Below are 11,158 nucleotides of genomic sequence, written 5' to 3'. Positions count from 1 at the left end.
CAAATTATATGAGATTTTCCTGTAAATGTCTCACTTTGTGTTTAAGGCTCGGCTGCAGCCTCAGAACGAACACAGCACACCCCTACAATATGAAATGATTGGCTAGTTAGGTGACTGAAAGCTGACAAGTCTTAAGTGAAACATGAAGCATAAAAAGTAGACGCCGCTCCTTCAACCTGTTTTTCTAGCACTCGAGAGCTTTGGGAAAACCTCTGAAGAGCGGGGAGCCAGTGAAGTAATCTGGGCCTATTTTTGAACTGAGTAGAACATTGGGCTCTGCTGTGATACCTCAGGTGCTTGTTTGCTTCCATGTACTCAGCCAGTGAAGCGCCGCTGTTCATTTACTGCAGGACGCAGCTGACGGCAGGACCCATACAGTGAAAAAATTGCATAAACAGAATTATTTGACGTGATTGGCACAGCAGCATCCCCTGTAACCCCAATACGTCTAAAGATTTTTTAGAATCCCGAAACCATGTAAGAAGACCCCTCCCTTTAATCATTTATTACTATATAATCTCCTGTCCTATATGGCAACAACCATCAGATACCCTGAAATAAAGACTCTGCTCATATCTAATTAAGAGCTCCACGCTGTTGCCGCAGTTAATTTCTATTGTAGGTTTGAAATGATGACATACATTAATATATTATTAATCTCGGACATTTGCTCTCTTACACAATTCATCACATCAAAGGGATTAAAGAGAATAAAAAGTTTTCAATATCTGAATTATGCATAATGTGGACATGATTTAAATAACTGGCCTCACTCATTTGACATTTTCCAAAAAAATAATTAAACAATCTTCAAATGGGTGGCCAGAAATTATACATTTGTGTCTTTTTTTTCTGTTGAGTGACATCTATCCTGAGCTTTTTAATTGATTTCAACTTAGATCTCCAAGATGACAAGAAAGACATTTGACAGAGATGTTCCACGTCCGACAGCTGAGACGAATAAATCTAAAATAAATACAAAAGAAGAACGAGCACAAACGATAATCCCAAACGTCTTAGAAAAAGTGTGGCGATGGTCAAATAGATACGGATAAAACTGGAAAACTCCTTATGAGAGCGCTGAGGCACCTCAGCCCATCGAGCCTCGGTGTCTGTGCTGCAGTGTGGACCTGCAGTGTTTGTGGGTTCGCTCACATATCCGTCATCTTCAATAAGCTTTTTGCAGTGTGTTGTAATGTTTCAGAACTATTTGAAAAATGCACATAAAAATAGGTCCCTAAATCAAAGCCATTTGCTCTCAGGGCCGGAGGTTTTAAATGATTTGTCATAATATACATTTATAATTCACGCACCATGCAGTTTCTTAGTCTTTTACATATAATACAAGAGCATTAATAGTGTTTTGATTGATGTAATAATGTCAGTGTCCATTAGGGTAGAAGCATGGCTTGCGGGCGTGTAGTAATCAAAGTAAAAACACATCCGATAATGTGACGATGTGTGATCTCTACATGGTTTTTTAGACAGTTTAGTTATGTCATGAAGTCGGTTAATCATGTCGAATGAAGCACGGCAGACAGATTTCACGTCTTTGTTAAAAAGTGACACTGTACAATAGCTTCTATGGCAACAAGTTAAAACCACAGCGAGACCCCCCCTTTTCCCCACTCCCCCCTCCAACCCACCCCTCCCATATATATATTACAGAAGTTCATTCCAAACAGGATGGTAAATCTCGAGAAGAATAAAAAGACAAGGATCACGCTTTAAAGAGGAAACTAAAGGACAGAAGTGGATCAGGGGCAGGTTTTGAAATCATTGTACAAAAGAACAAACAGCAACCCACCACAACCAAACACGTATTCTTGAAAAATCCATTGGAAATTGATTTCTTTTTACAGGTTGCACAGTTTATTTTTGAAATACTGGGAGTGATACTCCAGTATGCCAAGGGGACGGGGGACAGGGACGGGGGGGCGGGCAATGGCGAGAATAGATGGAGGAAATGGCTTCACTCTTCCTCTGTGCATCCGAGTATCTCTGCGCGCAAAGTGATCCTGCCGTACCATGACCAGGGGAGGATCCGGATGAGCCGAGCGTAGATGGGTGGATCTATCACGTTCTTTCTGTGCGTGTCATTGTCGAAGTTGCTTTGGAATACCTTTAAAGAAGAAAGAACAAAAAAGCAGCATGGAGGAAGTCGTTATTTTTTGCGAGATAATTTCACAAAAAAACATTCATCTGATAACTCAATTCTAATATGCAGCAATGTCTGAGGGCTTTAAAGGCCCGAGAGATAATAATCAGACGCTTCAGAAGGCCTCGTGCCTGAGCAGGTACTGAATCAAGTTTCAATTCAAACATTGCCAACAACAGCTGTACAGTCTCTGAACTCTATTCTTAGCTCGTTCCTTTGAATGCAACATGCAACAGTTTTCCTCCCGTGGAAAATTGTGTGTTGTTAGAGCTGAGAGTTCCATCTTCACAATTAGAGTCGGGCATCCTCTGCTGTTTCTCCTGAGTGGTGTTATTAATGGGCACCTTATGCTTGCTGGTCTTGTTTTCCCTCACTTTTGTTGTATTTCATTTTTCAACCTTGGCAGTAAATGGAAGGCTTTGGTAGCAGCCAGAATTGCCGCTATGACAAACAAAAAAAAAAAAAAAAAAAAAAAGGCCCACTTCTCCAGTTTTGGTTCTATAAAAAGTCACTGTGCTGTGGACTAATGCACATTCTGGACGAAAACACCGAATTGTCATTACACAGCTGTCGGCATACCCTTTATCATAAAGTACCAAAAATCCAGTTGCATCTTTCTAACCCATTCAAGTCCTCAAGAGAGAGATCTTAGTGTTCACAGGTCCTTTACAACATTTCAGTGACATTTAGGAGCTGCTAGATACACCTTGAAACAACAATTCAAAGGTTAACTACCAACAAGCTAACTGTCACAGAGGGATGCACGTTCTGTTGTCGATTATCAGAAGGTTTATGAGTGTGTGTGCTTAATAGACAGTAGAATTCAACATATGTAGATGAATTTAATCTACAGGGACTGCTTCATTGAAGGATATGATCGTTTCAATTAAACAGACATTATTATGCCAGTGTAATTGGGATGTGATGGGATTCGCTTCGGCGCAGAACGGAAAATCAGCGGGCCGAATCGAAGCAGGTGTTGGACACAGGTTAACCTTTTTTTTTTTTTTTTTTTTTTTTAGAGAGAGAAAGCTTCAGCTAATTCTCTTTTAAATAACCATCAGAGCTGGTTTGGAATTGGACAGTCAGAACATGGGCATAACAAGTGCTAAAAAAAGAACATGGCCATGCACCCAAAATCACAGGAGGGCTGTCAGAGAGAAGCAGCCGTGGTTTGACAGAATATTCACACGTTATATTTATCCTAATACGCACAGGGCCAGAGATGAGGTTTAAGGATTCAACTTTTAAGCAGCACAGCGTTTGAAGGAGAGAAACACAAACTTTTTAGAGGCACAAAGTTGTTTTCTACACCGCAATCAGGTAAAAGACATTCACGACAAATTAAGAAAAAGCCGATCGCTGCAGTACAAAGTATTAACTTGAAGGTATAGTGACAATGTGAGAAAACTGCACAATCGAGGTGTTACAAGTGTTCCTTGTGAACCTGCTCCTTGGTTTCAGGTAAATAATTATACAGTCATTACAGAATTTATACATGCAGACACTGTAAGGCCTTCGTTGTTGCACAAATTAGGCTGTGCAATTTTAAGTATTCACTTACATGTACAGTTATTGTACACAGATCACCAGAAAGTCTTGTTTTTTTTGGATGCTGTTGCTTTCAGGATTCTCTAAAAAAAATATTCACTCGCTGTTCTGTATTGTTCGGAAATGCATGTCGCTTGCGATCTCACCCATCGTTGTAATAAAACTCAGGGAGGCTTCATGCTACAAATTAAACTAATTAAGACAAAATAAATGAAAAGACATGACGGTCAAGTGGCTACGACGCTCTGCCTATAAACCCTTTTAGCACCAGCAGTTTCTATGCAACCTCCAATTAGACTTTCAAAATAAAGCGCGCAGGCCAATGCATTGCATTGAGTGACACATTGGAACTTTTGGAATGTTATTAACATGAAATGGTCACGACTGGAATATTCTAACAGTGATTCTATTTCATTTTGAACATAATGCCACTTTCATCCTTCCAACAGATTATTAAAATGAGGCTCAGTAAAGCACAAAATTGCACAGATCTCGAAGCAGAAAGAGGCTCTGGCATAAAACATATGGTTTGCAAATGTAATAGCGCGTCTCTTGAGATTACTGGCTATCAAGTAGCAGCTGGACATATAAGATGTAATTGTCCTCGATCAATATGCAATGATGTGACAAGATATATAGAAGCTCTGCCTCCTCTGTCCTTGCATGTGTCTGCTTTGTGTGTTTCCATTAATATGACTGCTCTCGCGGAATCCCTTACACTGTCGCTTTTGGTGCTTTCACGAGTTACTTGTACGGCAGACTAGAGCCAAAATCATGTGACAGGTGTTCACTTTCATTACTTTCCTTATTTCACGTGTCACAAACGAGTGCAGGCCACCTTTTCATCCTACATTCTTTTTCATCATCTTCCTCCTGCAGTGAAACCCGTTGTCTCCCTGTCTCTCTCATCTACACCGTAGCGCCAAGCTCAGATTTGCATCTGCAGACAAGCAAACAAACACTACATCACATGGCATTCTGCCCTCTCTGTCATCCCTCCCTCTTTTTCCATATGTGACCTGCTCTTTTCTATAAAACTAAAATCCACATTAGAGTCCTTAGAAGGGAACTAAAAAGCTTTCCTTGTCCTTTATTTTATGGTATAACATTGTTTCTGCTTGAGAGGTAATCTACTGAATGTTTTAATAGTCATGAGTACCTGAATATAATTTTCCTGCATTGTGTTCTCATATCTGAGTGTTACTACCAAAACCTCCAATCATAATGTATTAGAGGACACCACCACATCTGCAGAATGCATTAGAGCAGTATGGCTTCTTGTTTAATGGCAGTACAGCGACAAAAACTGTTGACAGAGCAGCAGCGATGTGTGCTGGCCCACATCTGTTTCAGCACACGTTCACAGCATTTTCCAGCTGCATGGTGCTTACTGACGGTCGTGCATCTTGAAACCCGACACAAACCACACAAGTCTGCTGGTTTTGAAAGCGTACTGTTTTCTTTTCACTCTTTCTTGTATTTTTAGAACTGCAACATTTCACATTTGAGAAGCGAGAAATGTGTCACCGCGCCAAGTGTTGCCTTAACCGTAATGTGACAACCAGGGCACATGATGGCACAATATAAAACGTAGGACAGATAGACCATAAAAGCAGGTGATTGAAATATGACAACAATCTCTCCAAGATTGTCTGGGGAGCTGCACAGTGTCAGAGGCGATGTCTCTAAAATAAACAGTCTGGAACAGGATATGTGAAGAATCACAATGGAAGGACAGTAATGCTTGGGAAAAAAATAAATAAATAAGTGATGAAAGTTTCATCAACAACAACATATTGGCAAACAAGTATATACAATAATTCAAGGGCAGAAAGAACCTGTGTACAAATACTGTATGTCACTTTGATTCACTAGGCAACACAGGCAATTACACAGCCACTCTACTGTAGAGAATGGATGTAATCCTTTACTTTCCAGCCAAACTCTTTGACACTATGCTGTCTGACATTTACAGTAGTGATTTTCACAAAGTTTGCTGCCATATTAGCAAAGGTCGCAGGTTTAACAAGTAATGATGAGCAACCACATCTCGCTTAAACCATGGTCACATACCACGGCCACCAAAATAAGACCATTCTGCCAGGGATAACTCTTTATCCCTGGCAGCATCCAAGGCTTGACTGATGGCTGAAACAGTCATTACTATTCATAAGGTTCTTGTGCAGTGGATCAGGGTTCACTACTCAAGTAAACTGGACAAACCCTAGTCCTCAGTCCACTCAACTCAGAGAAACCTTCAGCTACCCGCCAGAAAGCTCACGTTATGCCTCCAAAACTTAAATTCAATAACATCACATCCGGCTGATGAACTGTAAAGTCAGTATTATTTTGACAGTATGTCTGTCAACAGGACTTGCTATTTAACCAGCTATGTCATCGTCTCAAAAACAAATGGTCCATGTTTGCTGTTGGCTGCAGCCTGAATTAGCGAGATGAGCAGTGAACGGGATGTGGGACAGTCATTTAATATCAGTAAGTTCAGAGGGACAGTTCTTACAGCTTGTTTGTTACAGGTCCCGCCCTGTGGTGCTCAGAGGTTGATGCACTTGAAGACTACTCTGTGCTGTAGACCTATTTATATTCTTTTACATTTAATTGCATCTAACGTCAACTCATTTTAGTGACAGGCTTTAGCAAATTCACTTCACAACGGGTCTAAACACAGTGCCTTGACTGGCGAACTTTCCAAATTTCAGCAGAATTGGACCAACTGTGCAGCAGGTTGAAATAAAGTATATATTTCCCTCCCTTGATGGAATTTTTGACAAGCCAGTGATATTTCAAAGTTTCTGTTACCAACATGTACATAAGCCAAAACAGCTTCTGAGCACTTTCTGTGGATCCAAATTGGACTATTTTCTGTCGTAACTGAAAATAGGCCACGGTGATTTATCAGATATAACTACTTGACTCTCATTCTATTTGCCGTGTCTGGTTTTATTTTCTTTCTTTAAAGCACTTTGTAACTTTGTGAAGAAAAGTGATGAAGTTTAAAGTTTAGCAAACTGTTAATGGCTACAAAAACTTCTCTTGTTTCGCCCTATAAAACTTTAGTTTCCACATGAGTATCGGTGGAGAGACAGAACCTACAGTGGGCTGCTTAAAAAGGTAATTTAACTATACCAGGATCAAAAAACTTATTATACTGAGGTTTTGTTAGAGAAGAAGAGAAAATAGTGAATTGTATCCATGCACCAATGAGGCAATGAGAAAATAAAACCCTGATACAACAGAGTGTAAATGAGGCAGGTGCTGCAGGCAGGTGCTGGAGTCCACTGGTGGTGCCCACCTAAACTGGAGCCAACTGAAATCATTTCACTATATTGCCCCCTAGTGTATTTATTTAATCCAGTAATCAAACACACACGCATACAGCGCACATGTCTGCGTGTGTGTGTCTTCAGACTGACCCAGGAGCCACAACTCTGCTCCCAACTATGGATTTTCCTGGCCTGGTAGAATATTGGGTATGCCTTGTATGCCTCTAGAGATACAACACTGGCTGGACTCCCATACTATTATTTCAACCTGCTGCACAGGTCAAGGGAACAGGTCGCTCAGATCTCTTTGGTCTCTGCCCTCATGCTGCCTCAGCTGAGGGGGATACCAGGAAGACTTGGTCATGTCTTCATCAAAAGGTCACGAGCCGCCCACGAGTACACGAGTTGTGCTCAATCAAACTGAAATGCATCCAAACAATTTCTTCTTCTAAGAGGCTGGCGATATGTTCCCTAGTTATGTGTTCTTCAAATCCTGAAAGGCTTTAAAACCCTGCAGCTGATCATTTCCTTTGACGGCAGAAAAAGAAAATATGGCCATCAGTGGTTAACCTTAAGATGATTGTATTCACAGCTATCTAACACTCAGTTACCCTCTGACCTGGAGGGAATTGAAGGCTCTAATGGCTAATTAACCCCATGTCGTCCAAGTGAAACACTATTAAACATAAATCAATTACTTTTGTGCTTGATTCCCCCCATCAACTGACTCTGTAAATATTGACATCCAGCGGTGCAGGACTCTGAAGAGCAGTGACCCAGGTGTGGAAGGGGTGCGCACGTGGGAATGCAACCGAGCCGATATGTGTAATTACGGAATGTATCCCACTTTAATTATGTTTAAACAACGGACTATGTGGTCTCTGTTACAAGTGCAGCGCACCGGCATTCAGGGTCTGTGTGTAAAGAAAGGCGACAAGACGCTCTATGGATTTTGCAGAGGGATACTGTTGTGCGTGCGGCGCTGTGCCCTGGTTTGACAACATCTGTATTCTGACAGAGCCTCCTCTCTCAATCTAGATCTAACTGCCTGCAGCCCCTGCCACACAGGAGCTGGAGGGGGAAGCTGAGAAGAATACTTACAAGCCTCCACCACTGTGCCCGAACCAGACACCTAGAAACACGCGTGCACACACACACATGCGCACACACACACACACACACGTGCGAGCGCGCGCACACACACACACACACACACACACACACACACACACACACACACACACACACACACACACACACACACACACACACACACACACACATAGTATATCCCTGCCAAGTCAAGCATTGTGGTGTGGCAGGAGGAGCCTCGGGAGTCCAACAGCCAAATGTGTCCTCTAGCATTAATGGCTGCTTCAGCTGACTGAAGGGGGAAAACACCTTGAAGAATCATACATCTGAACAGCCCCCTCGGCTCCGTCTGGGGACAAACTGATTGACATTCTCAGAAGCTTTGCTAAACACGCTTGCCCTTTAATACAGAGCACGCACGATCAGATTGACTACCTATCCTTGGTTTTGCTCTGAATTATACAGCAAAAGCAACACAAAAAAAGGCCATAAATGGTTATCAAAATGGCTTGTATCCTGTTTAAAAAGGCTTTTAATCCACCTGTAGCTTGACACAAATGCTGCTCTCCACCAAAATATTTCGGAAAATTTGATTTTAAGAGCAACAATAATAAGCGCGACGGGTTCCTGAAATTTCTCCCGTACTTTTCTTTCCTTCCCGTTGCTATCCCAGCCAATGTGTGCCAGGCCTCCTAAGTCCTCTAGTGCTGGGTGTAGAGATATTGAGTGAGAATCATGCTGAGCATGCACTGGCCCGTATCCAAAGATCATCACGGGTGTTGAAATTATAAACTCCTCAAGCAAGGAATTTGAACTGCAAGAATGGAAAAAAAAAATATTGCTGGCATAGGCTCCTGCACCGGCTCTTCAACTAGAAAAAAAAAGGGGGGGGGGGGATACTGTTTACCTTAACAAGGTGCTGAGACAAACTGAATAGAAGCCCTTCTAGAAAAATGTCTAATTCTGAAATGTCAGTTGTAGTTGTACCACATAACCTCCACAGACTGCTCAGTTTCTATAAGAAGTCACAGCTGATGCTCTCATGTGCACAGGATGCAGGTCATGGACTGCAGCTGAACTCTGAACTCAAGTGTGATGGCGTATCAAATACATGAGGATCTTAAGTCATTACAAAACAACCCACAAATGCTGTCATATTGGAGTATTATTCTTAAATGTGGGAGAAATAGATTTATATTGATAAATTAATACCGAGCCAATGTGTATTAAAGATTGATCCAGCATACTCTAAATCAGTGTATCTTCCATTATTGATCAAATACCACGCCAAACATTGCTCTACGCTCGCACTCCTTACACGTAACTTGAACTAGATACTAGCTTCATGTAACAGTTTATTCTCATCCTCTAAGCTACAAAGAAAAGCCTGCACCCCGACATGACACCCCTGCATCGGAACATCCCAGATACACTCAGATTTGAATTATCTGTGCAGACTGTTCCACTTTATCACTAAATATAATGTTAAACAGTCCTTTTAATTACATTAACAAATTGTCAGATTTTTTTTCTTGAAATCTTTTATGCATATTTACTGTTCCACAAGTTAGAAAGCTGATTATTAAACTCTGAAGTGATCTTTTTATTATCTCAAATACTGATGTTAATAAAGTTATGTTCAAGATATAGACGAAGACGGGACTGCAAGATTAGAACAGAAGAGATTACACAGCAGATTGTACTGTAGATACATCGTGATCTCAGTGCACACAGAAGAACTTCAAGCACCTCTACAATATTTGCCTTTTTTTGTGCACTGTACACATTTGGATTATACTAGATCTCAGTTTCTTGATTTTTTCCGTAGTCAGCACATCACCAATACATGAATGCGCAGATGAAGTGGGGCTTATCTTTCAATAACACAGCAGGAGAGAAGAGTAAACACCAACTCTCTCGCCACCAGTATCTGAAAGACAAGGGGCTTCAGCTATGGCTGTAACCCCACGCCTGCAGCTCTCCTGATATCAGCAGAGAGGCTGCTGCAGCCCTGCGCCGTCTCTGCTGTCGTGAGCGATTGGAATGGACGCGTACTCTGTTGAAGGGCCGTAAACAAGATTTTCAGCATAGCACTGGCCGTACCAGGTTGACAGCATCGTCTTATCTGATCCCAAACCGGAGAGAGGCAGTAGGACAGACCAGGCAGGCTCAGTTTGAGCCCCAGATAAGAGGATGTTCAAGGGAAGTGGGAAGGAGGACCACAGAGGTCCCGAAGTGGACATTTTCACTCTTAACACTTTTTGACATTTGCTGCCTTGTGTGTCGTCTGCATCAGGTTTCTGTTCTTTCCTCTGTGCATTTTTCTGTCTCTGCCTAGAATGCATCCTTCCTTTGCAGTGTGATATATAATTCAAAACGTCAGTACTCACAGTACCTACACTCATGCATTTATGATTCCACAGTGTTCTTCAGTATGTTTGCTTTGTGTATGTGACAATAATGAAGTTTTTTCTCCGGTTAGAAATATTTATTATGCTGGTAGATGTGGCTTAAACCTGTGTAGCTTGTGATGATGGGTATTTTGGGCTGTGAAAGCTCCTTACCTTGTCCTTCCTCTGTTTCTCGTCTTGGTATATATTCCACCGCTCTCCGTCATTACTGTACGCCACTTTGTATGAGCCAACAAACTGGACATGGCCAAAGTCTTTAGCTCCCTGGGTGATGATACCTGTGACCTTGGTAGGCACAAGCAAGTCCACCTGAGAGAGGGAAGAAACAGAGAGAAAGTCAGGAGAATGTTCATTTTGAATTGTCAAGACAGGTATCCTGTGATAATGTGTCAGAAATGCAAAATTTTCACAGCCTAGCCTTTTTTTTTCTACTGATGGCATCAGAGGATTCACTGTAAAAGACACTTGGCGCAGAAAGTCAGTTTCAATTACTTACACAATATTGAACAACAAGGCTAAGTCCACAACCTCGCCTCAGCAAAACAGAAATTGCACGGCACAGCAGCTTCTGAGGCCCGGTCTGCTCCATTTGGGTTAATTTTTAATAGCTCCTCATTTGTTGCAAACCATTTGCAGCGAACAGGTGCGAGGCAGTAAACACAAAC

General features: G+C 41.7%; 1 protein-coding gene across 5 annotated transcripts in view; it reads right to left on the bottom strand.

Moving 5' to 3' along the window:
- Window positions 1-1,653: 1,653 nt before the first annotated feature.
- Window positions 1,654-11,158, bottom strand: part of LOC119019939 (EGF-like repeat and discoidin I-like domain-containing protein 3) — a 125,471-nt gene continuing 115,966 nt past the window's right edge. For all 5 annotated transcript variants that reach the window (XM_037098932.1, XM_037098933.1, XM_037098934.1 and 2 more), the window contains 2 exons: window positions 10,647-10,802; window positions 1,654-2,122 (listed from right to left, as the gene is read on the bottom strand). In XM_037098932.1, coding sequence (XP_036954827.1) covers window positions 1,973-2,122; window positions 10,647-10,802 — 306 coding nt within the window. In that variant the 3' untranslated portion in view covers window positions 1,654-1,972. The remainder of the gene's footprint in view (window positions 2,123-10,646; window positions 10,803-11,158) is intronic.

Source organism: Acanthopagrus latus, chromosome 5 (genome assembly GCF_904848185.1).
Source record: "Acanthopagrus latus isolate v.2019 chromosome 5, fAcaLat1.1, whole genome shotgun sequence".
NCBI classification, from domain to species: domain Eukaryota; kingdom Metazoa; phylum Chordata; class Actinopteri; order Spariformes; family Sparidae; genus Acanthopagrus; species Acanthopagrus latus.
The sequence above is the reverse complement of the archived record's forward strand: the minus strand, read 5'-3'. Positions and strand labels throughout refer to the sequence as shown.